General features: G+C 36.6%; 1 protein-coding gene across 2 annotated transcripts in view; it reads right to left on the bottom strand.

The window, feature by feature from the left end:
- Nucleotides 1–448: 448 nt before the first annotated feature.
- Nucleotides 449–26,980, bottom strand: part of LOC104892025 (peroxisome biogenesis protein 5) — a 33,347-nt gene continuing 6,815 nt past the window's right edge. The window contains exons 4-16 of one of the 2 annotated variants that reach the window (XM_010677839.4): nt 24,435–24,628; nt 23,544–23,789; nt 22,425–22,547; nt 21,219–21,386; nt 16,173–16,363; nt 15,794–16,040; nt 15,294–15,378; nt 14,931–15,040; nt 4,256–4,480; nt 2,498–2,563; nt 1,012–1,106; nt 828–932; nt 449–749 (exon numbers count right to left, since the gene is read on the bottom strand). In XM_010677839.4, the coding sequence (XP_010676141.2) occupies nt 854–932; nt 1,012–1,106; nt 2,498–2,563; nt 4,256–4,480; nt 14,931–15,040; nt 15,294–15,378; nt 15,794–16,040; nt 16,173–16,363; nt 21,219–21,386; nt 22,425–22,547; nt 23,544–23,789; nt 24,435–24,628 (1,829 nt within the window). In that variant the 3' untranslated portion in view covers nt 449–749; nt 828–853. The remainder of the gene's footprint in view (nt 750–827; nt 933–1,011; nt 1,107–2,497; nt 2,564–4,255; nt 4,481–14,930; nt 15,041–15,293; nt 15,379–15,793; nt 16,041–16,172; nt 16,364–21,218; nt 21,387–22,424; nt 22,548–23,543; nt 23,790–24,434; nt 24,629–26,980) is intronic. The other variant, XM_048642412.2, reaches the window with a different exon arrangement.

Genomic DNA, 26,980 nt, shown 5'->3' on the forward strand with positions numbered 1-26,980 from the left:
CATTGGTGGTGGAGCAAGTGTGAATTTTATGCTATACCTGCCTGGCACCCCCTTACTATAAATGAAGCTATGATATGATGGCAAAAGAAAGTTGGTTGACCATACTAATTAACATAGTATTTGCCACATGACCAAAAAAAATTTGGAAGATATAATGAATATTGAAAACATTTTCCATAGATACTTACACCCGCATTCAATCTTTGGTAAATTGATAATTCATGGAATCATGACAAGAAAATATACATTTGATAAGTCCTTAAATTATCCCTATAATTTTCGAATATCCAATTAGTCGTCGTCCTTTATATACTTGTTAATGATTTGAGAACATTTTCTATACTTTTATAGTGAAAGTCATATACACACTCATCCCACGTAGACAATACAAACACACCTACACAGATGATAGGGCTAATCTGACATTTTGAAATATATGGTTAGTATGTTTGAGAAAATTTATTGTCGTGTTTATTTTCTTTCACATAAAAGGGGCTAATTTTTATTTTTAACACAAAGCCTCCACGTTAATTGAGAAGGCTCTACTTGTGACAGAGCGTAGCATGTCATAATATAAAAATCCTGTATAACTACGTTGTTTTGTGAAGCATCAATAGAATAAAGATGAAACTCAAGTTTATAGCTTTTGAAGGTCGTAACAGTACTCTCCGAGTACAACTGCACCGTTGGTCAAGTATTTCAAAATTTTACAAGCAACTTCATGCATCCTCAGGGAAATGCTGAACGACCTACAATATTTCGCATTCTCATCAGTTAACGAGCACAATGGATTGAGATCAAAATTCAATGTGGGGAGCATGACATACCACGCTCATTGGGAAAATAAGGAGTCTCAAAGCGGAAATTCTTTTTGGAGGACATCAAGATTATGAGAATCACATGCTTCGAACATGTCATTCCTTGAAGCACAGCTGTAACATACAGGAAAGCGATATGTGAGAGCTTATAATATTACAGCAAGCAGATTAACTTCTGTAACCAGTGCAGTACCTCAAAGAAATCCTCAAATACTGCCATGCATTATCTGCTTTCGGATTCATTGAAAGTGCACGAACATAATAACGGATAGATTCCTCGTACATGCCCTGCCAACAAACAACTTACTCATAAGCCTGAATTTCAATAAGATTCAGCAGAATAGTGGCCCTCAAGGAGTTCATTGAGGAGTTTAGGGCAGTGGTATAACTTGTATGGTTTTTGCAATTAAGGTCTCTTGTCTATGTCTAGCTCTTATACACAAGTATCCCCCAAGTATAATCCAAAAATATGGTTTTGTTTTACCGTTTACAAACAACCATAGATCTCGTGATTGTCTTCTTGTCACTATCTACATCTTTTTATGTTGATTAATTTCATTATTAAAGGGAGGTGTAAGGAGCAATAGGAATGTCCGGAAAAAAAAAAATCAGAAAAGTAGTGTCTAAATATAGGAAATATAGGAAACGCGAAAGAAATTTGCCTTGTCATGTTGGTCGGGCTGTAATTTTGATTAATTTAACCACACCGATTTAAAAAGGGTCACATTTGGTTCGGCAAAGTTGAAGATCGTTACAATACATTCGGCTGTATTGTCGAAGCACCGACCACGCCCCCCCAAGTGCGTATTTTTTTCTATAAATTTTCATCTTCTCCTTTATAAAGATGTTTATGATAAAACAACATATCCATTCTTAATACTTGCAACCTATGGATTTGGTACACGAACCAAGGAGAGTGGGATAGGGTGAGACATGTCCGTGAATTGTTTCAAGTATTTGTGAAAAATCCCAATAATAATGATGTTGCACTTATCAAGGAACAGAGATAGCACATACTAGTGTATATTACCACTTTCTTTGAAAGATAGCATATAAACTCATTATATCATAGCCATTTTATGATGTGCAGGTATGGATTAAGTATTTTATATGCACATACTAGTGTATATTACCACTTTCTATTGATATTCAATTTTATGATGTGCAGGTATGGATTAAGTGCATATAAATTCATTATATCATAAGCCTGAATTTCAATAAGGAACACTATTATTTTTAATTAGAGCATTCTCTCCATTCCCACTTCATCACCTGGGTCCTTTTTAATCTCTCCCCATGTTTCCCTTGTTTTAGGATGAAGTACAAGATAGAGGAAGCATCGATCAAATCATAGAGGTATTCTATTTCACAAAGTTTGATATTAGTCACATACAACAGAAATGGCGACACTTTATAAGCCCCTTATCCTCAGTGAGAAGAGAAAATGTCAGAAGAGAATGATGCTGCAGGAACACCTAAAATCAAACAAAAAAAAGATGGGAGCCTCCCCCCCCCCCCCCCAAAAAAAAAAAAAAAAAAAACTCTTTGAAAAAAAAAATTGAATATCAATAGAGCTTGACGCTGCGTGCTCAATGAACAGCAGGTTTCACAATAGAATAGGTAAGCACATGATACCACAAAAAGCTGATAACAAGAAGAAATGAAGAGTAGAGCAAAACCTGGTTGGCATAGCTTATACCCATGTTTGCCCATGCTCGGACATAATTAGGCTTCAGATCCAGGGCCTGGTAGACAAACAATAAATTAAATATTAAAAATAATCGAGGTAGAAGAGTGAAGTGTGAATCTTCCTTCACCTCAGAGAAAAGTCAATCAAGAATGAAGCAAGAATGAAGGAGCTAAAAGTAATTTATGGGAGGCAGAATCATGATAGACATAACCACTCCTTCCAGTGAACTAAAACCACAAAATTAAAATACCCAAAACTAACACTTCAGAACCTAATCCCCTCTGGATTTAAAATTCGGGAACCAAGGTCAATACATATATTCACCAATAAAACTTTCTTTGGTCCCACTCCCTCTTACCAAACACAAATATATAAGAACTACCGCAATTCATTTCCACTGTTAGTTATAAATTACCAGACATCCATACAGAAAATATAACCTCTATGGAGTTTGCCCGAGAAAGGCACGGGATATTAACTTCCAAAAATTGCAGTATATATCTCCCTGGTCTTAAAAACCTTAAGACTTGCTTCAGGGAATTGCTACATGATGTAAGGCACTCTTAGATTTACCTATTAATTTGCTGAAAACAGGACAGATCATATCAACTTCTATAGCATTGCAAAAAATGTCATAGAATCTTTTAATATATGACTGTTGCTTGAAGTGAAAGCTATGTCATCACATATAAACTAATAAAAGCCAATACTAAAAAGTTATCGTAGGAAGAAAAGTGACCCACAAATATAGGCAATTTCTCGATGTTGTGCGTAACATAAATTTTACATAGTTTAGGTGCCTGACTATTTAACTACAGACAAAATCATTTTCAGAGTGCATCATTCTGAATTGCAAGTGCATACATTTTTTCAAGCTTGACTATTTTTAAAAAGTTGAAACACTTAAGCAGAAAAAAAATGCACCTTAAGCACAGAAATTATGAATGTGAGCCATCATTCTCATCAGAACTTTTAAACAAGATCTGACATGCTTTAAACGAGAAAGGTAAAAAGGCTTCATTTGTAACCTTTTCAACAAGATCCGCATCTACTTTTTCTTCAATAATAAAAACGAGGGGCTCTTTATTTTTAAGTTAAATTGGTCAAAGAAAAAAAGAGTACATAAATTGAAGAACATAAAAATATATATATTTTTTAAAAAAAGACACATATCTAGGGTGCACTATTTTCACCTTGATAAAGTAAGTTCAAATAAGCTCCTAATAAGTTGAAATCATTTTAGTTCAACAAAGTTGCACATATATGAGTACGCAGAAGAAAAAACATTCGCTCATGACTCCAATTGAAATCTCAGCAGATAAACCCCTTGGACTTCTCCTTTTTTTTTTGTGGGGATGGGGGTGGGAGGTGGGGGGAGGGGGCCAGAAGGTGAATCCCCACCTGATGAGCTCTAATTGGGGGTTTGACCCCACAACCCTCAAGGTCATCACAAACATCCCTTACGATTGGACTAAGCTGTGTTACTCATAATTGAGTACCCACGTCGGACATAGTTAAGTGTCTAAGTGTATGACTTATCTATTTTCTAAAGACTATCCATGATATTGGCCCAAAATGAAGTGTTAAAGTCCACATCTATTCCCGAGTGTCAAGGATCGTCTCCGGTACTTGAGGAAATGAAGAGTTTGAGTAAGATAGGCACTAAGTACAGTAAAACATGTGCCTTTTCATTGTTATTTCAGATTTTTTTTTTATACGGGTGCCATAAATTGAAGATTGAACCTACCTGCTGATAAGCTTCTATTGCTTCTGCACTCTGAACACTATTAGCTTGTGTGGCACCAAGTTTATTCCAAAGAGAGTAATCATGTGGTTTTAGTTTTATGGCTGTCTTGAATGAATCAATGGCATTGTCGTATTCCCTCGATAAGTTATAAAGGACTCCCAATACAATATGGACATCAGCATCCTCAGGTGATATCTGCGCAGCCTCATTGAATATCCTTGCCACCTGCATTCCATGGTGCTGACAGGTCATAAAGTGTGAATATAAACAATTTAAATTGCCGAAAGAAGACAATATTATAATCTTCTTAGAAATGGTGAAAGATAAGAAGTAAACAAAGAAACATCTTAAACTATTAACTGCTCTCTTCCCTCACCCTAGATAGAGGAAAGAAAACACAAAAGAGCACTCATAAGAAAGAGACTCTACACAAACAGGTGGCTTTCTTTCTATAGTTGGTTAATTATGCTATCAACTGTCCCAGAAAGGCTAACAGAACAAGATAAAAAGCAAATAAGATAGTTTGTATTTAGACTGAAAGCAATCCCAATAAAATTCTCACATTCAAGAGGTGAGAACTCTCCCAACAGCTACTTCTCTGTCCAAAAATTCTCAATACCATTCCTACTGACCTCAGCCTTCTATTTATTACATGATCCTACCACTTACTACTATCAACCTGTCATACAGTATATTTGACAGAGAATATTCTAGGGAATAATAGAAAAACAGAATTGCCAGGACTGCTCAGTAAAAGACTCTATTGTTTGGTTTGTTGCTCATTCCCCATCATCCCTTGTTTCTTCCTTCTCTTGTAAGTTATCAGAATAGGAGTATTAGGCTGATTCATTGCAAAATATAAAAAAATGTTCTTAGTTCATGGCTTTTATAACAGAAAGCGGCTCAATTTAGAATGTAAAATGGTTAATGCTGTGTTTTTTAGCCTAAAGGGTCTAATTTAGCTTGTTGCATCTACTGACATTATAATTCACAGAAGGATCCACATGGTTTTACACTTTTACCATCGTTCTTAAAGCGTGGATTGCGTGTTGTGTTTTTCTTGTCACTTAAATTCAGGTCTTCTGGGTATCTAAGTTGTTTAGTTTGACCATTGGGTTGGTAATAGCCTAATAGGCTTATTAATATTTTAATTTTAAATTTCAACTAAGGTCAGAATTCCGGAGGTAATTACAGTTTTGTAAGCGATTTGAAAATAGCAAAAACCATCTTTTCAAGCATGTTTACTTCAAAGGTATTCTCAGGCCCGATTAACCTATTTTCTTGTTGCATGTGTGCTTCAAGAGAACTATATGACTTGGACTTCTTAAGTATTCTCTCTTTTCATCTTTCCACCTTCAGCAACATTTGTATTACAAATCTAGGATTCAAAAAGCGTGCATATAAAAACGCAAGTCCAGACACGCCTACAATGACTCCGCAAGACACATAGCATGGTGGCCTTGCTGCTTTTTGCAAGGAAGTAAGCCTGAGTGGAAATCAAAGAAAGAGATCGAAAAAATTCAATTAATGTTTAGTATACACAATCGAGCAAACACCTCAATTAATGGCCTGAACCATATTCAAATTCAACTGCAAATTTAAATCCTCAACAGGGAAAAAATAACCCCATTTGTGAATCGGGGTTATTTTCTAAATGAGTTTTCCATTTCAAGTGTTCTGTTGAGTTTGTAAGTTGTAAATTTTGTAATTGGGCTTGAAATCCCACCATCATCCTTTTTCTACTTTTTTTTGTTAGTTTAATTTCAGATAAAATGTTAAGTTTAGATTTGAAATTCTATTAAATCCCAGACAATATAATGGAATTGAAATCCTGGATTTCAATATTTTAGTGTTTTCAAAACACTAGATTTGAAATTGACATTTGACATTTCAAATTGACACTAAATTTCATTATTTGAAATGAAATACATGTTTCCGAAAACCTAGTAGCACGAGTACTCCATCTAGGTCACATACCCGATACATATCCATTATGTACCCATTCCTAAAATTTTGAGATCTCGCCGTTTTTCGGCCATGTAACCGAACCTGTACCCATATCCGTCTCCGTGCAACCGCCAAAAACTACCTTAGGCCATTAGGGGCTACAAGGTTTCAGGTCGAGTTCAGGTTTGGTCTATGGTGTTTGGGTTGGGTCGCACGTGAAGTCAAGCTTATTTCAATTCGTTGAAGAATATGTCCTAGTTGTCTTAGGATTCTAAATAACTTAAAATTTATGTGTTATTAGGTATTTTTCAAATAATTCAATTTATAATTGAACTCTTAGAGTCATAGAAGTCTTCTAAGAGTAGAAGTCTAATCATGTTAGAAATCTATCCTTGTTAGATATTAGAACTTTAAAGTTGTTAGGAATCTAATATTGTTAGAAGTCTTTTGCTTGGAGGGTTCCTACTAGTAGAATAAGTTTTACTTGCTTTAAGCTTATTAGGAGTCTTAGGTGTAAGTATTCTTCACGGTTTAGCAATCCTAGGACCGTGGATCAGGATTGTTTTAAGCGTTTGTTTAGCATTAGTTTCCAATTCCTATTTGTTAAGAGATTTTGTAATGCCCATTTAAAAGGCATGCTACTCATGAATAAGATCAGCTGTTTGAGTTGATTAATTATTGTTAAGCGTTTGTTTAGCATTAGTTTCCAATTCCTATTTGTTAAGAGATTTTGTAATGCCCATTTAAAAGGCATGCTTCTCATGAATAAGATCAGCTTTTTAAGTTGATTAATTACTGTTAAGTGCGGCTTGCTGAGGTTATTGCGGAAAATACACTTACAATTTGTGTGAATCTGCTAGTCCAATTAGAGAGGGAATTTCTTAGGCCTTGTTTAGTAAAGGTTAGGGGCAAAATTAGAGGTTTGAACTCATATTAGAGAATTCGACTAGTCAATCCTCTAATTTGATTGTTTGGCAAAGAGAGGTTTCAATTAGCTGATTGGGTCCAAAAAGCTCTTTTTGAAAAGGGGGGATTAGAGGTTTGGGAACGAGTGGGTCAATCACATTTATGTCCTAAAGTTGTTGAAAATCAACTAATACAATCAGCTATCCGCTAATTTCGAATCCAATCAAGTATAAACATCTGGTCAACTAAGGTTAATAAGTTCAATTTATACAAATTCTGGTGAAAAGAATGCACTTTAAGACATCTATTACATCTAAAGCACCTCCAAACATATCAAATATCCTTTTATGAAAGCGTGATTTAAGTGATTGACCTAATAATGTCCACACACTATGCATTTTCATCCATTTTATTCGGTATCCTATTCGCACATGATTTTTTGTTCAAATCTTTAGCTAAGGTTTTTGTCATTTTAGTTTATAACTCTGTTTCTTTATGCTCTTTAGGAATATGTCCAATCTCCAATGTACACCTTTGACCATTAATAACTTTGAGTACATATTATTAATAATCAGAAAAATGTTAGATGCTCTAATAATACACATTAAGATAAATTTATCATGATCTCATTTGGTAACTGTAGAGACCTTTAATAATGTTGATTATGTATTAGTAATAATCACAATATTAGATATTTATAAAAAGGGTTTTCATATTTTGCCACTAAGTTGAATCAGTATCGCAATCTAAAGGTAGAAATTTGAGTTTTTCTAAATATCTGAAACAACGAACTAAAAAAAGAGGATGACGTTATCAATACCACTGCAAAATAATTAACATGTATTCTTTGTATTAATTTAGGCATGTAGGTTGCTATGGATATCTCCATGGCAATGGAGAATTATGTACTCCCTCTGTTTTTTTTAATGATTACACTTTGAGTTTTGACATTGTTCACAAATTTATTTTTGACTATCATTTGTGATTAATGGGTAAGGAAAAATATAATCATGTTAGATCTTGTTTAATTAGTCTCGATATGTACTTTTGGAATAAAACTTTTTATAATTTTTACAAATGCAAGTTTAGAGATATATTGTGTTCAAACATTTATATTGGCAAGCGTGAGAAGGTAAAGTCCAAACACATTATTTTTGACATGATCCCACTATTTTTATATTAGTAATCTTACACCCCTTTGGCCCACACTCCATTTCTATCAATAAAAACGGTTTCTTTCATCAAATGATAGCGAGTGATTTTTTTTTCACCAAACACCCCTGCACTTTTCAACCCATTTTCTCCCTCTTCCTCTAGGACTCGATTCTCTCAACCCCTTCCACCATCAGCCTTCACTTTGATCTGGGCCCAAACCCTCCTATGAAAATACCTCCCTAGCAGCAGCTTCCTCCACTCTAACCACAATTACCGGCTCGTAATCCTTTCTGTTTCTTCACCCTAGCCACAACCACCACAATCCTAGAAAATTCTCCTCTATAAAACCACCATCCACAACCACCACCATTCGAGCTTCAACGAAGGAGCCCTAAACACCGGCCACCCCTCCATACAGCCCCCTCCCCTTCCAGCCACCATAATCCATGCACCAATGACCACGCGCACTGACCACCACAACCCCTCTCCTCTCTCAACAGCACCACAAATCTCTCTTTCCACTCTCCTCCCACTTCTATATTATCCATCATCTCTGCTCGCGCTCTCTTTCTCACTGAAGCAAAGCACACAAACACCAATTCATCTCCATGGTTGAAATCATGTTAACGTCATCCACTCCCTCCTCTCCTTGTAGATTTCCATTTTCATCACACTCATCATTTTTCTCTCCTCCTGTATGTAAATGGTGTCTGCTATTTCCTCGATTTTCTCAATTAAGCGGAACAACTTGCTTGTCTTATCTACTATGCTCAAATTTTCATCTTTTGCTATCTAGGTCTTTATATGTGCTTTATACATTTTCTTCTATAATTTCAGGTGTTCTCCCATAATTCCCTAAGTCGAAATTCTGCTGAATTGTAATATCTTGTGTTTACCACATTGTTGCTGCTGGTTTCCTCAAATTGTAGCTTTTATTTGCCCTATTGCTCAATTTTCATATTCATGAAAAATTAGTGCTTTCAAAGTTGAACGACAGTATAAAGCATTACTGGTGTTCTTTTCTCTCCGATTTGCATTTCTATCAGTTTAAATTGGAGTTCGTGCTGGTGGTCATGGTGCATTGGGTGGTGGAAGCAGCGGGGCAGTGGTGGTTGATGCACGTGCAACGAAAGGATAGAGGGGGTCGAAAAGATAGAGGCGTGGCCGGTTCTGGTATCCGGGGGGAGAGGGCAAGGAGCGGGAGAAAGATGGGCAAGGAAAGTTACGGAGGAAGAGTTAGGGTAAATTAAAGATAACTAAAAGAGTTAGGGTTTAGTTACTAATGGAATTAGACTACTGTTAATCATAAGGGTATTCTCATATATTTGTATACGGTGAATTCCAAAAAGTATAGGGGTATTTGGTGGAAAAAAACATTTAGGCGAATCCTGTTAGGATATCTTTATGTTTAGTAGGATATCTTTTGTGAATATCTTTGTGTATATCTTTGGTTAGGAGTTTTGGCAAGTTAGGTTTTGTTGTATGCCTATATATATATGATTAAGGGTAAAGGCTCGGCAAGCCGTTTTCTCCTAATTATTCCTGTAAGTTTAACATGGTATCTAGAGCCCTCTAAATTAGAGAATTCTTTGAACCCTTTCACGTTTCTTTTCCAGATTTTTTTTTTCAAACACAAACCATAACCTTTCTTGTTTCTTCATTCAAGGCGTGACCTTGTTATTTCTTTGTTCCTGGCTATTGCTTCCGCTTTGTTTCTGTTAATTGATTCTTAAGGAGTGATGATTGGTGGTGGTGATAAGACTCCAACGGGGTCTAAGTATGAACCTTTTTCTGTGTACTATTTGCATCCGAGTGAGGGCACTGGTGCGATGATTAGTCCTATCCTGCTTAAAGGAGATAATTATGAGTGGTCACGTTCTTTGCGCAATAATCTTCATGCTAAGAACAAACTCAGGCTTAATTGATGGGACTATAAAGGTGCGGATGCTAAGTCTCCAGATTATGATCAATGGGGTATTGTTAACTCCATGATCGTTGCTTGGATTGTGAATACCTTGGACGTCTCGGTGCATTCTACTATTCGTTTTTCCGACCAAGTCAAATCTTTGTGGGATGATCTACGTGATAGATATTCCCTTGGCAATGGTCCTCGTATTATTGAGTTGAAGGCTCAAATTGTGGATTGCAAGCAACGCGGTCGGCCGGTGGCAGTATACTTTGGTGAATTAAGAAAGCTACAAGATGAATTGGCTAGCTATTGTAAGTTGCCTAAATGTACGTGTGATGCTACTTCTGAATATGCTAAGATTGTTGAAAGTGAATTGCTTCATCAATTTTGTATTGGTCTAGAGTACTCTAGACCCAAAGAAGTTTGGTAGTGTCGTGTCGACCCTCCTTATGATGGACCCGGTTCCTTCTCTTAATGTGACCTATGCTAAGGTTGTATCTGATGAACGAAAGCAAACCGTTTCCAATGATCAAGACACGCGTTCTGAAAGTGTTGTTGGGTTTGGGGCGTCGGGGTTGGCTCACGACAGGTCTGCCCATCAAAATGGTGATGATGCTAGAGTGTGTGACCATTGTGGTCGTAAGGGGCACAAGAAGGAGCATTGTTTCGAACTCCATGGTTGGCCTGAGTGGTCTTCTGGCGGGCGTGGTGGTAACCGTGGTGGTCGGAGTAGTCATGGTGGTGCACGAGGGGGTCGTGGTGGTCGTCATTCAAGTGGTGGTGGTCGTGGGTTTGCGGCAAACATGAGCAGCAGCCACGGCAATTAGGTGGGCCTGAGATTAGTGAGGGTGATTGTCAAAGTGCTCCTACACTCATTGATAAATGCAATTAAGGGAGGAAAAACCCCTACTCCTTCCACTGACCAAACATCCCATGGTATGTATGATTCTAATGAGTGGATTATTGATACCGGAGCGTCCAATCATATGTTGGGTGGTTTAAATTTGTTTTATGATTTGTGTGACATTTTTTCTCCGGTTGGATTGCCTAACGGAAAGAGTACTACGGCCACTAAAGAAGGAAAAATAAAATTGAGTGATGGTTTAATATTAGAAGATGTTTATTTGTTCCAGAATTACATTGTAACTTATTGTCAGTGTCTGAAATATTAGCAAAACATAAATATATTGATCTTTTCACTAACAAGCTATGTACTATTCAGGACCGCACTTTGAAGAACCTGATTGGAGCGGTGGTGCAGTATGATGGGGTCTATCTCTTCCTACCGGTTCGTGCTCGTAATTTTCAAGTCAATTATGTGGTTGTTCCAGATGCAAGTATGTTATGGCATAGACGTTTAGGTCATCCTTTAATGAAAGTGGTTTCTTCTTTACCTGGAGTAGCTAGTAGTAGTATGAATAAAAAGTGTGGTGTGTTTGATTGTCATATTTGTTTTATGGGTAAACAACCCCGAAACTCTTTTCCTTTAAGTATGAACAAAGCATCTGGTTTGTTTGATTTGATACATTGTGATATTTGGGGTCCCAATAAAGTTTCATCTAAAATATCATTTACTACAATATTTTCTATAATCTTTTCCATAAAATATCTTTTAGAAACCTAATTGTTTTCGGTTACGTAGTACTCTCTGAACACTAAACACAAACCCCCTAACCTATAACTCCAAACTTCACGCCTCACCCTCATAATTTCACGGCCAACATACTAATCACACGGCACAACTTCGTGACTCCTAATTCTATCGCCTAACCTCCTAAGTCTACCCCATCATACATCTAATCATCATCACTACACAAACAAGGATCCACGCCACATCACCCTAGCACGAAAACACTACACCTATTTACTACTATAAACTAATATCCATCTTCTAATCTAATATCATCAATGCTCCACATGATTCATAATATAGATTGTTATTCCTGCGACTGTAAGTATTGTATTTCCTCCATATCGAATTAGATGGAATACTTTCTTAAAAAGCATGTTTCAAGTTAGATGGAGCACTTTTTTCTCTCCTTATATGGTAACTTTTAGGCTGTAAAAATGACCATATTACCCTTACTTAAAACAATTAACTTAATATTTCTCGTAACTACTCCATAATATCTTCCACTCACCACCCTTCTTCCCACGGCCCACGAAAGAAGAGAAGCCGCTAAGAAGGCTTCGCTCGCTCTCTCTAAAGCTCATTTAGTAGAAAGCAAGTAAAGTGCATAAGCTCCTTTAGAGAGCCCGCGGCCATCCGCCACCCCACCTTCCTCTTCCTCCTCCCTCTATTTCCTTACCCCGCCATCAACCTCCAACCGAAACCCATTCCCCCATCAAACACATCTCCTCCTCTTCCAACGCTTCTTACTTCGTCACTTCCCCTTCCTCCAGTAAACCTTTCATCAGGTGATGTCCCTCTCTCATTTCATCCACGGTATCAAAATCTCCAACCCTTGCTTTCTCTCTGATACCCAAAACCACGACAACCATCACCATCCACCTTTGATCTCCGGCCACGTCCAACAACCACGACCACCATCACCATCCAACTTCGAGCTCCTTAATCCTTAAACCCTAAAGAAATATACCACAAATCATCATTTGGTCCACCTTCGATCTCCGAAATCATCACCATCTACGAAATTATACCACAAATCGTCAAACCTAGCCGAATTCCACCTTTGCAGCACCTCTCTCGCAGCCTTGCCTCCGTCATTAGCTTCGGAGATGATGATCGCATGATGATGAAGGCGTCGGAGATGTTGTTGTTGGTCGAAGATGACGAAGAATGCGGCCTAAAGACAACATTGAATGCGGCCAGATCTGAAGAGAAAGTGGGAGAAGAGGAGAGAGAGCGTGTGTTGGTTTTTTGGGGTTGACGTCACCGGAGAGAGAGGGAGTAGTGATTAGGAGAGAGAGAGTGTTCGTTTTTTTATAATGGTGGTGTCCTCGAGGTTAGTATTTGTGTTAGACTGTTTCCAACCTCTTTGGCCCTAATGTCTTTTTCATAATTAACTTAATCACATGTCTCTCTCCTTATTAATCTTTCACTTAGAAAAATTGTCTCGGAATCCGTGATTCAAAAAGTGTTCCATCTAATTTGATACGAAGGAAGTAGCTCCCTCTAATATTTTAGACATAATTTTTTTATGTCTGATTGCAATATGTATCACCTTGTGTATTATGATTGCTAAATCACATGTCACTAAAAAAGTAATCTTTTATGTGTTTCATAAACCAACCTACACTTTGCACCAAAAAAATTAAAAATAAACCAACATACACTAATTTTTTTTAGGGTGTTAGAAAAATATTATGTGGCTGTTCTTTTACATAAAACTTGCTATGAATCGTATTAAGTAGTAGCCACCAATGGGAAAACATAGTTCCTGACGTGTTCGTACTTCGTACCCTCACTCCCAAACTCAATTTTTGGTTCATTGACCATTCATGGAGTTATGAGGGAGATATCTACATTGGATAAGTCCTAAAGATGTCTCTAAGTTTCATAAATATTCAATTAGGTTTATGAATCTTCCTTTACCATTTGTTAGCGACTTCGAAAATGTTTTTATAAGACCTTAACAATGGGATAGTCAAATACGCACTCACACCGCGTAAACAAAATAAAATCACGCCTACAGAACCTTAATCAAACCCTACTTGATCAATACTCTAATATACCACCATTGAAACACCACCTACGGCCAAAAAAAGAAAAAAGAGTTATGGAGGAAAATAGTGAAAAGGGGTCATAAAAGGTATTTTAATAGTTGTAATTTAAGGTAAATGAGAAATAGGGATTAATGAAGGTTTAGCAGCGAAAGTCAAGATTAATAACTAATGATATCATGATCGTTAGCCATTAAGGGCATATGGCGAATATTAAAAAAATTTAAGGGGTATATGGTGAATTTTGAAAGGCTGGAGTATTTGGTAAAAAAAATAACCAAGTGGTATTTGGTGAAAAATCCGAAAATTAAAATAAAACCGAATACAATAATGTGTTGAAACTTAATTACGGATTGAAGATAAATTCAAACATGTAGTGGAAAGATAATAATAATACCCTTATGTTTCTTTTATAGTTGTTCCACTTTGACTTTTACGCTTGTTGAAACCACAAATGTAAATTGGAAAATTTTGATATCATGGAGATATATATTGAGACAAATCAGACAAAATTTTACATGATAATATTTGTTTTCTTATATCAGTAGGAGCATAAGGTCAACGTCTGTTGCGTTAATAGTGCAACATCAAAGTGGAACAACTAAATGAAAATGAAGGGAGTAATAAATTATTGATTTTATGAAAATTGGTACTTTTTTTTTTAGGGGATGAAAATGTACTTTTTACTATTCCAATGGGTGTCCATAATATCCAGGTCGGGTCTATTTTGATTCAGACGAATTTGAAATCAGGTGAGTTTCGGTAAAGTTAGTTTCTATCAAGTCAGGTCATATCAAGCTACAGGTTCATTTTCGGGTCCAAAGGTCTGAGGTGACTTTTGGGGTTACTAGACACTTTCCCCCTATCCAATATATTTCATATGTACACAAGAGACAAAGACTCATTTCACTGACACTAGCTATTTTCAACACAAATCAAAGAGTGGTACAGCAGCAGGATTTCTAGCAAAGCTTCAGTAAGCTGACAAATGATATAAGCCACAAACCTTGGTGCGCCAAATGAAGAACACCTCATTAAACAATAGATGTGAAGTTCGCGGATGATGACACTTACATCAGCATAATAAAGAGAACCAGACAACTCTGCAGGAGAAAGTGTCCCATATTTTGGGTGATTACGAAGCCACTGATACAGATATTTCAGCGCCGCAGACTGCTCCAATTCTGAAGTTGCAAAGAAGAATTTAGTCCTTAATGTCACTAGACCATTTAAGGACATAAGAAGGAAAAAGAATACTATTGAAAAGTGTTGCATATGAAAATCATTGACATGTAGACGCCAACGTACAATCCAAAGTTCCCAAATATACAGAAAAATCAGCAAAGATTAACCCACTAAGCAGATTCTGACATATAATCTCTAAAAGGACGGGAGGAAAGATAGGAGGAAGAACAAGAAGATATGGATCAAATTTACCATTTGTATGACTCACTCCAAGAGCAAGAAGCACTTCTAGGTTTGTGGGGTCAACTTCTTGTGCCCTCATCATCGCTGCAATAGCCTGCAACCTCATAAATCAGCAATGCTAAGAACCTTTAACTGACAAGTGACATGTAGTTGCCAGTGAAAAAGAAAATCTATAAAGTATGTAATGCACATGCTTCCCCTCCAAATAAAAGCAGGAACGGCAATCATCTGCCAAAAGGGTCCACTAAGTATGACAGTCAATGCCACCCAAACTGGAGCACTTCAAACTCAGAAAGCAGATTTCATGTTATCATGTACAACATCCATGCAATTCTTTAAAAATGGAATCAATTAATGATCGACGACAACCCAGCTGTAGTAGAAAAACAACTACAACCCAGTATAAATCCAGCTGAAATGGGGTATGTGAAGATTCAAATGTATGCAGCCTTACCCGTACATGAACCGAAAGTTTTAACATTAATATAACATGATGAACTAGCACTGACCTGTTGATCATCATCATTTTCTGCATGAGCTATACCTAATAGCCTCCAACCTTCAGCATTTTCAGGATTTGTCAAGGCTTCAGCCTCTAGAGCAAGCACTGCTTCACTCAGAAGTCCCTTTCTAAACAGCTCCTGCCCTTCTTTAAAAGGATCAGGATGCCCAACATAGGGATTCATGTCAGAAAATATATAGACACCCTTTGAAGAATCTGAATTATGCTTGGCAACAGATTGCTCAGTGAGATACCTGCATTTAATTCAAGAAAGGGGTCAATTACCTTTTTGTGCACAACTCTAGCCAAAAGTCAATTTATCAGCTCTCCTTTGTTTTTCCTAAAGGTTTTTGAGGAGGTTGCTTTCCTCGGTCAGCTAGACTTACTCATCATAAGCACTGGCCCAGCTATCCATAGTATCCTCACCAGGTGCACCATCAGCTTGATGCTGAAATTCACCCGCCCAATCTTGAACATTTAATTTGGAGAACTCATCAACCCATTTCTCATCAGGCAACAACTCCCGTTTGCTTCCAGTAGTAAATTCATCAGCCCACTTATCACTATGATGAGAGAACTGAAAACACCAGTGAATTAGACACCAAAAGCTAGAGATGGAACACCAACTCTTATAGGAAGTGATACCGTAAACATTAGTGAAGTCCTTCGAGATTTGGGAAGTTAAATGAAGAATCTCCAAAGTTAAAAAGTATATCGAAGATAATTTTAAGCTCAAAGTGATAAATTTGATCAAATGAAAGACGAATATAGGGAGGCAAAAAAGGTACTTTTCACGAAGACCAAAAACCCAGTTCTTTCGCAAATAAATTCTAGAAACAAAGTCATATCACTGAAACGTACAGAAATGGAACCACACTAGCACGGTGACAAGGAGAAGTTCAATTCATACGGCAAAGTTAGATGAGAATTGGAACAAAATATTAAATCTTCACTCCCTAGTATTGCATATACTTCAGAAATGTCACACCATATGTTGGACAACCGCTTCGACTGACAATATGGAGATGAAAAAAAAGTCGCTATTGATAACCCGTTTCCATATATCTTGCTTGACTACCTGTGTGAGCACCTAAGTATTCAAGAGGGTTCACCTATGCCAATTACATAATCTCTACCATTGTGCTTCCAAAATCTATTTTTGCTAATACTACCTCTGTTTTATTTTTATCAACACAGTTTGACTATGTTTTTCCTTATGGAAAAATCACCTAAGATATTCATAGTGGGCTAGTGGAGTATGCCAATAGTGAAATAGTACAAAGTCTGCAGATCATAACGGAACGTAGGAAGTGTTTTGCATGTTTCTGTTCATGAATCCTACTGAGCAATCTATAAAAATAAAATAAAAAATTGTTTGGACAGCATTGCTTTAATGATCTTAAGGAAACTAGCTATGACCAATCACAAGAGAAAAGACTTTTGCTCATAGTTTAATTGGACAAGTATATTCTATTCATACTACTATTTCACACGGCGGAACCATGGAAGGATCCAATCATACCAAGTGATATCTTAATGAGGAATAGAACTACAACTAACAATATAAACTTAATTATGTTTATTTCGCTTCTTTGGAAGCCACACGGTCATACCTTGGTTCCACAAGCAGGAGTTGTTTAGTTTTTGTTGTTTTCTTAGTTTTGGAGCTCGAGCTTCCAGGTTTGTAATAATTAATTAATGGGATGTTTTAGTTTATTGATTAAGGGATATTTCTATTCTAGTTAGTCATATAGTATATAGCTATAAATCCGTGATCTGTTTCTTTCCCCGGATAGAGTGGGGAGCTAAATATTGAATTTTGTGTTGTACTTTTTGTGCTAACATTGAGTGAGAGCACTCTCGTTGAAGTTCAAACATATCAATGATTTGGATTTTAGCGTTGCTGCCACTAAAGTTAAACTTAGGAGTCGTCACCACCTGTTCCTTATCATCTCTTTATTTATGCATCGAGGGTGAAGCCTATGAAAAAGCTAAGTAATCTTGATACCATCTCATAGTATGACTGTGGTATGTTGGTTTGATCTAGTGGATAGGTTAATTTTGTTTTTATTCCAAACACAGAAATCTGAGTTTTCATGAGCTCATTAACTGAGTGAGATTCATGAAAGAGGTGTTGATGCAGTCCTGAATAACCGTTTCTAAAGCTACAAAAAAAACTGGTGCAAGTATTTGGGAATAACATATGCTGTTGTTTGATATGCAAAAAGTTTTACTCTCTTCCGAACTTTTACATTGCTAATCAAGAAGTTACTTTGCTCTTACTCTTAAGATTGTATATTCACTTGATTCATATAATAATACTTCTTCTGTTCATAGGTTCCCAAAAGAAGATCAGGATGTTCAGAAAATCCAGATATTATACATGGTCTACATCTTCTCTAAGGTGCTAATTTGCATGCCCGTGGTAAAAAAAAAATCACAAGAGGAAGCTAGCAAGGAAGTGTGACCCATATACAAAAAGGAGGGACAAAGACAAGGAACCTAACTCCCTTGATCTATCATGAAGCAATTTATCTAAAAGTTCTTCTAGAGAGTAAGGATAAATATGATAAAAACCCTACACTTGACTCCAACTATACATAGCCTAAATAAAAAACCTTAGCAACCCCAATCCCCTCAATAATGCCATCTTCCACTCTAGCAAGCCAAGTAGTCAACCTTCCAAAATCCTTCTTTGCCAAGCTACAATAACATCTTTCGCATAAGTTTACACCCGTGTCATCCCAAACAAGGCCAACAATATGTGCTACACAGAAAGGATTCAAAAACTGAAAAGTAAAAGATGATTAATTGACTCTTCCTACTTATGACACAAACCACAAAGGATCAGTTGCATGGAAAAAGTTTGATCTCTAATGAACATTGTAACTTGGGGTGTTCTCTTGTCTATAAAACCTGCCCATGCAAAATTTATATAAAGAATGTTAAAAAAAAAAAGAGACGTTTAGTCTCCCAATTACCTGAAAAAAAATTTCATTGAAAAAGAGCCATAACATATCATCCCGCCAAAACTTCTCAACATCTCTAACGCAATCAGCCACCTCAATAGAAAGACGTTCCAAAAGCCTGATATTCTTTCTTACAATATAAGCACCATTTGTGCATTTACTGAGAGACCTGTTCTAGGGGCATTTATCTAGAACTTCACTAAATACACATGATTTGGACTTGGCCATCTCTATAGGTTGCCTACAAACACAATCACCATCAAATAGCCCAAGCCAATAAATCAGTCAACAACATACCTAAATCAATAACTGATCTTTTCAAGGCCAACTGCAAACAAGATAAGCAGTTCCGTTTTACCATGTAGGTAATAAAGAATATTACTACCTCTATCCCATATTAATCGATGCAGTTTTACCATGTACACCATTCACATAACCTACTTTGACCATATTTCCATCAAGACAAATGTTAGTTTATTAGATGGTAGATTTGTCTTAGTGTAAATTTTCTATATTTTTCTATACATAGCCTAAATCATGAAGTATTAAATTTTTCTAATTTTGCTGATATAGAATTAGAGATATTAATTATCACACTTGTGCAATTGCATGTGTGAAAATCAAACTATATCAATTATTATGAGTATAAGGATTCAAAAGAAGTTATGCATATAGAGACCTAGGATATAATATACATGCCCGCAAATACCTCAAAAGTCTCTAAACTAAAAAGCCTATAGACAGATTATCAAGCCCTGGATCTATGGAATCATGCATCGGCTATTCAACAAATCAAGAAATGACACAGCCATTCAATGGGTACTATGTCATCACTAAAATTTTCATTGACAGAAAGATGCCTCGTTAATTCTGAGCAATGATAGGGGCACCCAATCCTTGTGGCAGAACCAAGTAGGGGCATGTTAGATTTTATATCTTAAAAACCATAGCTAGAAAGGCGTCACCTACTCACCTCCCTCTCGTCCAGTATCCACCTCTATTTTCTACTATATTTTTGTGCACTGTTGTTTAACACTCTCTTCCTTTTATTGTAAATATTTAATTTCATGAGCCACTTCAACTTTTACCTTTGTATTTCTCATGGCTATTTCATAATTTCATTATAATTACTAGGTGACATGAACTTATTATCATTTAAAAATTCTATGCTTCTCTCCTCCACTTCATCCTACAAAACAAAAAAGTCTTTGTCGATTAACATATAACCATGACAATACATGGGATAAGAAATGAAGGTTACCTATTACCCCCTAGTTGATTGACAGGTAATAAACTTCCTCCACTTCATGAATAACCAAGTCTGAAGATACAACTCCCTATTATGATAAGAGTTGAAAGAAGTAGTGCTCCACCTATTCTATCAGCGATACCAAATCTTCTTATTCTTATCTCAGTAAATCTTCCCTTGCTCCATTTCACAACCAATCTCAAGCGAGCTAGAATCCATGTGAGGAAAAATCAGACGAGACCCTCCAAACTTAATACCAAGGGCAATAATAGCGGAACAGAAGGCAAAGTAAAAGGAAGTTTGTACTATACTCCTCTATTTGCCACGACCGTCTCATAATGATATCTAACTCGCGAAACACTTTGGATCATCAGACAGGTACAAGAAACATGTTCACTAGTTGGAAAATTTTTGATCGTTTGGGGATTTTTATCTAGAGTGAATTTCAAGAACATAATTCTTTTATTTATTAACTTCGATCGCTGAGAAATTCTTCTAGATAATTTGTTTTCTAGTTAAAATATAAGAACATTTTCAATAGTGAGCACATATAAGGTCCTTTCTTTACAGGAACTTATGTCAATTTTTGAAGGTATGATACACCTATCCGTAGTTTATCGGGGGAAGAATAATTTCTTGGGACCAGGGAAGTGAAGGGGCTGAGTCCTACTCTATAAGTGAAAAATGTAAAGTCTCATGTGACCTTCTAATTTCTACCTCCCCCCCCCCCAGCCTAACCCAAGAAAGAAATCAAAAAGGCAAAGGAAAGCATGTTGTAAATGAGAAGAGCCAGAACCAAAAGACAAAGGAGCAAACATGCTTGCTGGAGACGGTGGCCATCTAGCTGTAGGCATTATTAATGTTGTTATTTTGTTAGCACATTTCTCTTATGCCACAGCGAATCCTACAAGCCAGTTATCTAATCATCAATAGTTCAATACAGAAAGTTACAAGGATAATACTTGCTAGCATCACCCCACTTTGGTATGTCCAAACTCCAAAGATCTCCAGCAGCCTATATATTAACAGTGTAACTTGGAAGTATTTCCCCTTTCTTCCAACTCATTTCTTATTGGAATCATAGAAGAAGTCAACATATAGATTCTAAATACACGATATTTTTTATGACAGCAATTAAATGGATAGATTGTAACGGTATCATTCAAGTATAAATCATATCCTGAAAACATCAACATATAGAACTACGAACTTGCCTGCTCCTGAGAAAACTGATCAGCCCAGGAAAAACCCCCATCACGATGTTGTTGGTATTCTGCTTCCCAATCTCCAGACATAGATACTGAATTCTCTTTGACTTGATTGCCTTCTACAAAAAGTTCACCTCGACTCATCTTTGACACGAATTGGAGGAATCTTGAATTCTACAAGTTGCAATGTGCGTGAGATGAAACCAATGTCAAAAGTAGGAATCAAGTGAAAATGCACATAGACATTGTCACATGAACAATGGCAACTCAGAAAAAGCTTAACTGTCATAGTTCACAATCCCGCATACTTTGATCAGTGTATCCTTAACGCACGCACGCGCGCACATATTTATTGCCCCCTATATTTTGTCCATTTTCACAAGTCGTACTACAACTGAACCTTTATCAGTAAACTGCCATAATTAAATATTGTTCTCAAGAAGACTAATTAGTCACCTTTACTAGAAAAGGCAATCTCCATGGAACTTAAACTTATAGACAAAAACCAGAAAGAGATATTTAAAATGCAATAGAGCCCCAGGCAGCGAGAAAGAGAGTAAACTGTTCAGTTCTTATCTCGGTCACGTAATATGTTCAACCAACATGCTAGCAATTTGTGACCGCCAAGCAGCTCAATTGCACATAAAACAATAAAAGACTTCCTGAAAGCCTGTGCACCAACAACCACGAGTTGTGGAGCAGCACTATGACAGCACTCACCATGATATTTCACAAACCACATCTTCACATGTCCAGGGGAGTCAATGAGGCCATTGGCCATTGGTTAATTAAATGACTAGATTTTTTTCTTTTCATCCAGAAAAGTTCTTTACAAATGGTAGAATACAACATAAAATGGCAGGGTGTAACAACCAATTTAGCATAAGAGCATATATATAATATAGTCACAAGTTAATATCTATAAGGGAAACCCAGTAATTTAGATGTGGATTCCAATTCCATGACTCACTATGCTTCTTGTTCTTGTTCAATTATGAATTCCAACTGAGTTTTATTGTTGGATATCGAGCATCACCAGAGAAACCGTTTTTGTGTTACTTTGTCTTGCTTTATTTTGTTTCTATTTTTTTCTTCTTTTTTTCCTCTCAAGACACCTTTTATTCTTGATTTTACCTTGTCCAGTTCCCTAAGATATCCACATCCTCGTGTGAAAAAGACATGAGTTACTAGACCCAAGGAGAGTACACAAACCTGAAACTTCGGGTCAGTGTTTTGGGCTAATGTGTGTGCAAGCATACGGGTTTGCTCCGTTGCAGCTAGCCTTGACATATGTTGACTCGATGGTTGATTCAGAGTTGCAACCTGAGCTTGCTCCTGTAGGACGACAGAACGGCCTCAGTTTATATGACAGATCGAACACATCAGCATAGATCACAAATCCAATTCAATTTGAAATACTACTCCATCTTGAAATACATTAACTATTTGATTTAGGCACAAAGATTAAGAAGGAAGTATAAGGTTGTCCATTTACAAGATATTGGGGTCAAAAAGAATGGATGTGCTGAAGATAGAGGGTAATATTATATTGAGAGAAGATAAAAGGAAGTTATGTGATGCCGAAAGGAGCTAAAGCTTGACAATATGGCTCTCTTATATGTATTTTGTTTTTTTAGGAACCATACGGTTATATCATGGGATCTACATGTTGAGAGTTGTAATATTAAGTATTGGGCAATTTTAATTCATTAATCAGATAATAAATTCAGTGTTACTTAGTTTCCTAATAGTGGCTTGTTTCCTTTTCCTAGTTGGAGCATCAAGCAAGTACTCCTCCCTAGAAATATAGATCGGGCTGCATGTTCAAAAAGGGTGTTTATGAACAGAGAAATTTGTGTTCAGCATTTGTACTTAAAATCAACCCTTGAAGAGAATTATTGTTAAGAGTTCGAGCAGATTGGTTGTTGATCTAGAATTTAGTGTGATTGCCACTAGAATAAACCTCAAAAGCCGCTGCCTTTTTTAGATTTATTAATTAATTCCACCATTTGAATTACCTAAAAACCTTCCATCCATCAAAAGTTGTGAAGATCAATAACAATATGATTGAAGATAGTTGATACTCTTTATATTAGAGTTCAGATGTGGTCCCAACTCAATAAAGGAATGCACAAAGTATATAAGACATCCTTATATGGTAAAATGGATAAAGTATTTAAAGGCAATGCAGTAATTTAGATTTCAAACTTTAGTTTCAAGGCTTTTGGTGTTTCTGACTCATGTTTTTCAGATATTCAACACTCTTGCAGTCTTGCTCAAAAAAAAGAAATATTAGTATCAGGCGGACTTCAGATAAGATGCACTTCTTACGTGCTCAAACTCTGAGGCCCAACCATTAGGACCATGTTCCTGCTCAAATAAATTGACCCAACCATTAGGACTGAAAGACTCTGACTTGTGCTGCCTATACTCAGCAACCCATCCGGCGGCAGCAGGAGCATGAATACTACCTTGTGACTCATTCCAGTACTCTTCCAGCTCTCTGACCCTACCAGGCAAAGGCCCCTTTATTTGAATATCATTGTCAATATCCAGAGAATATAGTAATGCATCCACCTGAGGAAAAAGAAATATAGAATGTAAGTACAGATGGGCTAACATTGTGTATGTCAAGCTCAAGCAAATCAAAATGACCCTTATAATCTTGCAAACATTTTGCAAACCCAAATTATTTCGGCATACAAAGGACACTTTCCATCAAAAAAGACACCCACTATAAGCAGATAGCAACATAGTGATATCCTTTCTTCCCCTGCTAATTGGGTAGGACCTCTTTTTCCCTCTCTTTTCTAGCTATCCTCCAGCAACTACTTGTGTTGTACACTTGTACCTTTTTAAATTTTAGCGCTTGAATAAGTACTCGTGCCTAAACCCAATAGCCAGGTCTGGGACAATAAATACATTGTCGGTGTATGTGCGCACAGCCATGTTAATGGGTCATTCTATGATTCTATCTACCTCACCCGTACTCTCTCCCTCACTCTCCCCCTCTCCCTTGTTCTCGTTCAGTTAGAGACCGCTTGAAAAGATTTAAGTGAAAAAAAAATTCAAGTGTCGTCAAATAATAAGAGTGTAGATTTGGAGACAGTTTCCTTTACAGAATAAATAATGAAAAAACAGGTACTTAATTAAAATCCCCAATTCTAAGATCTGATAAAAGAACAAAGTAAATAATTAATTAATTGACACAAAATGACAAACCTGTGCATTAATGAAGTCCTCACTCTTGTCTGCAAACATATGCCGAGCCATTATGCTGCTGCGATTACGGATACATTGTTTTTCACCTTTGGTCAGCCCCAACATAGGTAGTGCAGTGGGCCGTAAAGGTACACCAAAACGACTACTATCAACAAAGGAGTGCAGAAAACCAGACAAAACTTTTTGTGGTGGTCCTGCATAGTTGCAGCAATCAGCTGACTTGCACAATTATGTACACACCTAAATACAGTAACATACTCCAATCATTTTATGTAACCACATCATGGGTAGGAAGATCTAGTCTTAAGGCTATTGGGTCATCTTTCTTTTAAGCAGGTTGATCAAAATCCAAAGCAGAATGACAAGTTCAGACTTCAGACTGCATGACAGAAGTTATTGCAACTTTAAAAAGAAAATTCTCTCTGGAATTCTCTGTGAATGCTAATTGGAAGACTAAAAATTTACAGATCCTATAACTTAATTTTGCATGGCACTGCCAAAGAGAATGATAAGTGTCCGAAAGTGAGTAGTTACTACTATTTTCACTATGTTTCTAGGTTGTTCTCTGGGTGTTTTCAGGGTCATTTGCACTATCTTGTACACATCCATTTTCAGCTTCATTTGATCCCAACTTCTTTTGTAGATCCCAAAATACCTTTGCTTTCGCATTCAAAACCGTTTCATTTGTCTCTTTTTTTCCACCTTTATACTACTCAATGTTCTCTTTGTTTCTATGCTTTACCCTCAAGTCTTTATCATATTACAAAGAGGTCTCAAGCCCAAACATCAATCCTACTTATGGCCAGAAACTTCATCCCTATTAAACTAATAAAAGCGTTGCATATTTAATTTAGGCGCCTATAAGAAATTTATTTCAGATTTCTCCTACTGAGAGCCACACTATAGCATATAGATAACATAAACATAAAGGAAATGGGCAAACTAAAGATATTGCAGTCAAGCAAAGTCAACTGCTTGCATTTATGAGATATTAGAGTTGCACTACAATGTTCACCTCTCAGCAAGCCATGATATAACGATAATCTCATATCTGTCTTGTTTTTCTTATTTTAGCGAAGATCAAAAATCAACAACATCCACCGATGAGCTCTAAACATGAAAATTAAATTCAAAATCTCGACAGAGTAGAGCCTAAAATACAACTTTCACCTACATACAAGCAAATTTTAACCCAATACGGGAAAGTAACTCAAGATAGGCACCAATGTTAAAATTCTACAAGCAATACTCCTCAATTAAGAATAACAATTTAAAATAACCAAAGCAAAGAACAAAAATCTAATTATAATTTATAGCTATCTTGGGAAGAAAGCATCCACAAGGATATGAACATATGAACATCACTCCAAACCAGGGAGCATATACTGATGCCTTTTTAAGACAAAACAGAAAACATCCAGCACATGATGAGCTCAAATCTCAAAAGAGCAAAAAGGCTCTTAAGCTTAAGGTTCTTCATTCAAATATTTAAAATTTTAAAAACAAAAGGATAATTTGTCAAAACAAACCTTTGATATACCACTTTTTGCAAGAAGCAAACTTTTATAATAAGAACTTAAGATTTTATTTTTTTTTGAGAGATACAATCATACAACCTTACCCTATTTTGAGGCGTTGACCCACTAGTTTCTGCAAAGAATCCACCCAAGGCACCCATTCTGATAACATACAAGAGAAGAAGCAAAGGGTAGAAAAGGGCATAATCAGATCATGCAAGGGCAAGAAAGTCTTTTCCTATTTTGCAGCCTCGTAATCTATGTCAGTTGGTTATTTTCTGTTGGTTATTTTCTGTTATCTTTTTGTGAGCTAGATTCTCTGTATTTCCATTCTAGTCTAGGACACCTGGAGGCTAGAGAATGGCTGAGTCATGCAATAAATAGAGAGAGGAGGTCAGGAGAAAGGTATCCAGAAATTAGAATAGAAGTGACCCCTAGAGAGATCTCACCTCTCGAATGTGAGAATTGTAAAATGATTTACTCTGGATCTCAATACAATCTATCGTTCTGTTTTCCCTAAACCTTGTTTCCCTGCAATACTTCTTAGTCTTAATCAATTCATAGCAGTTTCCAGCGTCGTTCCACCGATTTCCAGGTTTTTATATACCAATTTTTCTATCGAAGCACATGTGTGCGTCGGGTTTTTCCTTTTCCCACCCTTTCCCCTCTGATTTCTCCTCAAAAGAGTGTAAAAGCCAGGCGCAAGGGTAGAGCACATGGGGGCTTCAAGTAAGACAACACCGGAAATCGATGGGTCAACGCCAGAGAAAAAGAGTAAGGTTGCTTTTTGGAAAAAATAAAAATAAATTTTTAAGGTGTTATGTTGGCAAAAAAAATTATAAAAGTTGTTTCTCACAAAAAGTGGTATGTAAAAGGTTTGTGACAAATTTATCAAATAAATAATTAGTCAAACTTGAGAAAAGCATATACATAGCAATATGTCATGTTCTTTTCACCTTGGAAAACCGATAGTTAGTTCATATAGTTTTAGAACAACATTAATAAATTTATATAACTAGATAACAACTT

The sequence above is a fragment of the Beta vulgaris genome, chromosome 4 (genome assembly GCF_026745355.1).
Source record: "Beta vulgaris subsp. vulgaris cultivar EL10 chromosome 4, EL10.2, whole genome shotgun sequence".
NCBI lineage: Eukaryota > Viridiplantae > Streptophyta > Magnoliopsida > Caryophyllales > Amaranthaceae > Beta > Beta vulgaris.